General features: G+C 36.4%; 1 protein-coding gene across 1 annotated transcript in view; it reads left to right on the forward strand.

The window, feature by feature from the left end:
* Positions 1-2,359, forward strand: part of LOC106470965 (putative methyltransferase DDB_G0268948) — a 35,400-nt gene that overhangs the window by 12,041 nt on the left and 21,000 nt on the right. The window contains exon 7 of the mRNA XM_022399606.1: positions 452-462. Within this exon, the coding sequence (XP_022255314.1) occupies positions 452-462 (11 nt within the window). The remainder of the gene's footprint in view (positions 1-451; positions 463-2,359) is intronic.

A 2,359-nucleotide genomic window follows, 5' to 3' on the forward strand; every position in this document is an offset into this window, starting at 1 on the left:
GTTCATTACAGGCATATGATGTGTGATGATATAATACTGTAAACCTAATTTCCATAAATAATGTGACTAAATAGTTCTTGAACGTTCAGTAGAATGTAACTATCAAGGTTCATTACAGGCATATGATGTGTGATGATATAATACTGTAAACCTAATTTCCATAAATAATGTGACTAAATAGTTCTTAAACGTTCAGTAGAATGTAACTATCAAGGTTCATTACAGGCATATGATGTAATACTGTAAACCTAATTTCCATAAATAATGTGACTAAATAGTTCTTTTCTTCTGACTCGCTCGTTGGCTCTGCTCTGGGCGACTCCTCTCTCTGGATTTTTGGGTCTTATCTCAGATTTTTATCCTTCTATGGACCATTCATTTTGTGTTTCTAGGGTTCATCAGATTCTTCTCTTCAGTTTTCTATGGATTTGTACAATTTGGGCTCTCACATGTTGCATATACCTATGCATTTGTCTCATACAAAACTTGATTCTGGAGCTTTATCATAGGCTGATACCCTTTGGAAGTACACAGAGGGTGCCATCTTGTGGCTGAGAATGCCATGGTTGTTACCTTTCCTACCTCTGAATGCATGTTCTTGCATGGCAATAGAAATACTGGAAAGAGGACTACCATTATAACTAGAAGTCTTGGCCCCCAACCAGGATGGGGATCATCCATTTTACTTCTTTACGTTTTGATGTTCCCCTTGCACCGTCCTCATGTTGTTGAGGGACTACTGTGGTTTTTCTTTGATTGTCTCCAAATGACTACAAATTTGGCTAGTTTTTGATATGGTGAAGAGGGGCTACAAGCCTTTATAATGTGTCCTTTCATGATACGTGTCTGGACTGCTCCATTGAGAACCTTCAACTTCAGGAGTAGGACATAGTATTCCTCCTACCTGTTTATTACACTCTCCTGGGTCATTTGTACTCCATTACTGCTTACAAAACCAACCCATTTGCCTGAAATAAAGGACAACATAGGTGGAGAGGTACCCTACCGAGAAGAATGCCTTCTGTATTAGTGTTCTTTAGGTCCAGTATGTTTATGAGGCTGGTTTACTCCACTTATTTTCTCTTGAATCAAGATCTGCACATTATTTCTGCTTCTGGTTTCTAATCAGACTTTTCTTGTTTCTTGTAGTCTGGATTAAATTCCTGCCATGTGGCTTGCAGTTTTATGTTTTTGTTTTGTTTTCTTGTTCACCAGTCCTCATCTCCACTACAACGTGGGTATTCTCGCTTTCGGCATTTCAGAGGCGATTCTAACGGATTTGAATTTCAGGTTTTCACAATTAAAGTAAACAAGTATTTACTACTGAAATTATTAAATTATGTAAGATCCCTTGACACTTCTGTAATAAGTCACATGGAAAGTTGCAGAGCAAAGAATTATGGGTAAATAACTCATGCTCTGTATTTTGTAAAAGACACTTGGAAATTTTTAGTGGCATGTTTTATTGACTGTATGAATTACAGCTCAACAAGGAAAGGTTTTCAGTATTTCAAGGGTAAGTACCTGTTTGAAAATCATTGTAATTCTAAACATACAAATTTTAACTTCCCTGAACCACACTACCACATGGTCAGGCTTTAGACAGATACTAGAAACAGAAACCAGAACTTGCACTACAAGTTTAACTACCTGGGCCATGTCACCACTTGGTCACATTTTTATAAGTGCTATAGCCAGAAATCAAAACTTACCAGAGCTGGAAACTGTTAACTTAATGATTTTTTGATCATTTAAATGTCATATGATTTTGATATTTTGTTTATCATTATATGATAAATCATACAATCCTGTAATGAACCTTGATAGTTACATTCTACTGAACGTTTCAAGGTGCTGGTATTTTAATCACATGTCAACCTTGCCACCAGGAGGTAATTATGATTTTAGAATCCTGTTTTGGTTGTCATTCCCTTCTAGAGTCCTATGTTATTCAATGCTCACTACATTTACTCATTTAATCTTATTGTGGCCTAGCATTAATGTAATCAAGGTGATTACATTAATGCTAGGCCACAATAAGATTAAATGAGTAAATGTAGTGAGCATTGAATAACATAGGACTCTAGAAGGGAATGACAACCAAAACAGGATTCTAAAATCATAATTACCTCCTAGTGGCAAGGTTGACATGTGATTAAAATACCAGCACCTTGATTACATTAATGCTAGGCCACAATAAGATTAAATGAGTAAATGTAGTGAGCATTGAATAACATAGGACTCTAGAAGGGAATGACAACCAAAACAGGATTCTAAAATCATAATTACCTCCTGGTGGCAAGGTTGACATGTGATTAAAATACCAGCACCTTGCAACACAGCCTGAAAGGCTAAATTG

This window comes from Limulus polyphemus, unplaced genomic scaffold (assembly GCF_000517525.1).
Source record: "Limulus polyphemus unplaced genomic scaffold, Limulus_polyphemus-2.1.2 Scaffold4324, whole genome shotgun sequence".
In the NCBI taxonomy this organism is placed as follows: domain Eukaryota; kingdom Metazoa; phylum Arthropoda; class Merostomata; order Xiphosura; family Limulidae; genus Limulus; species Limulus polyphemus.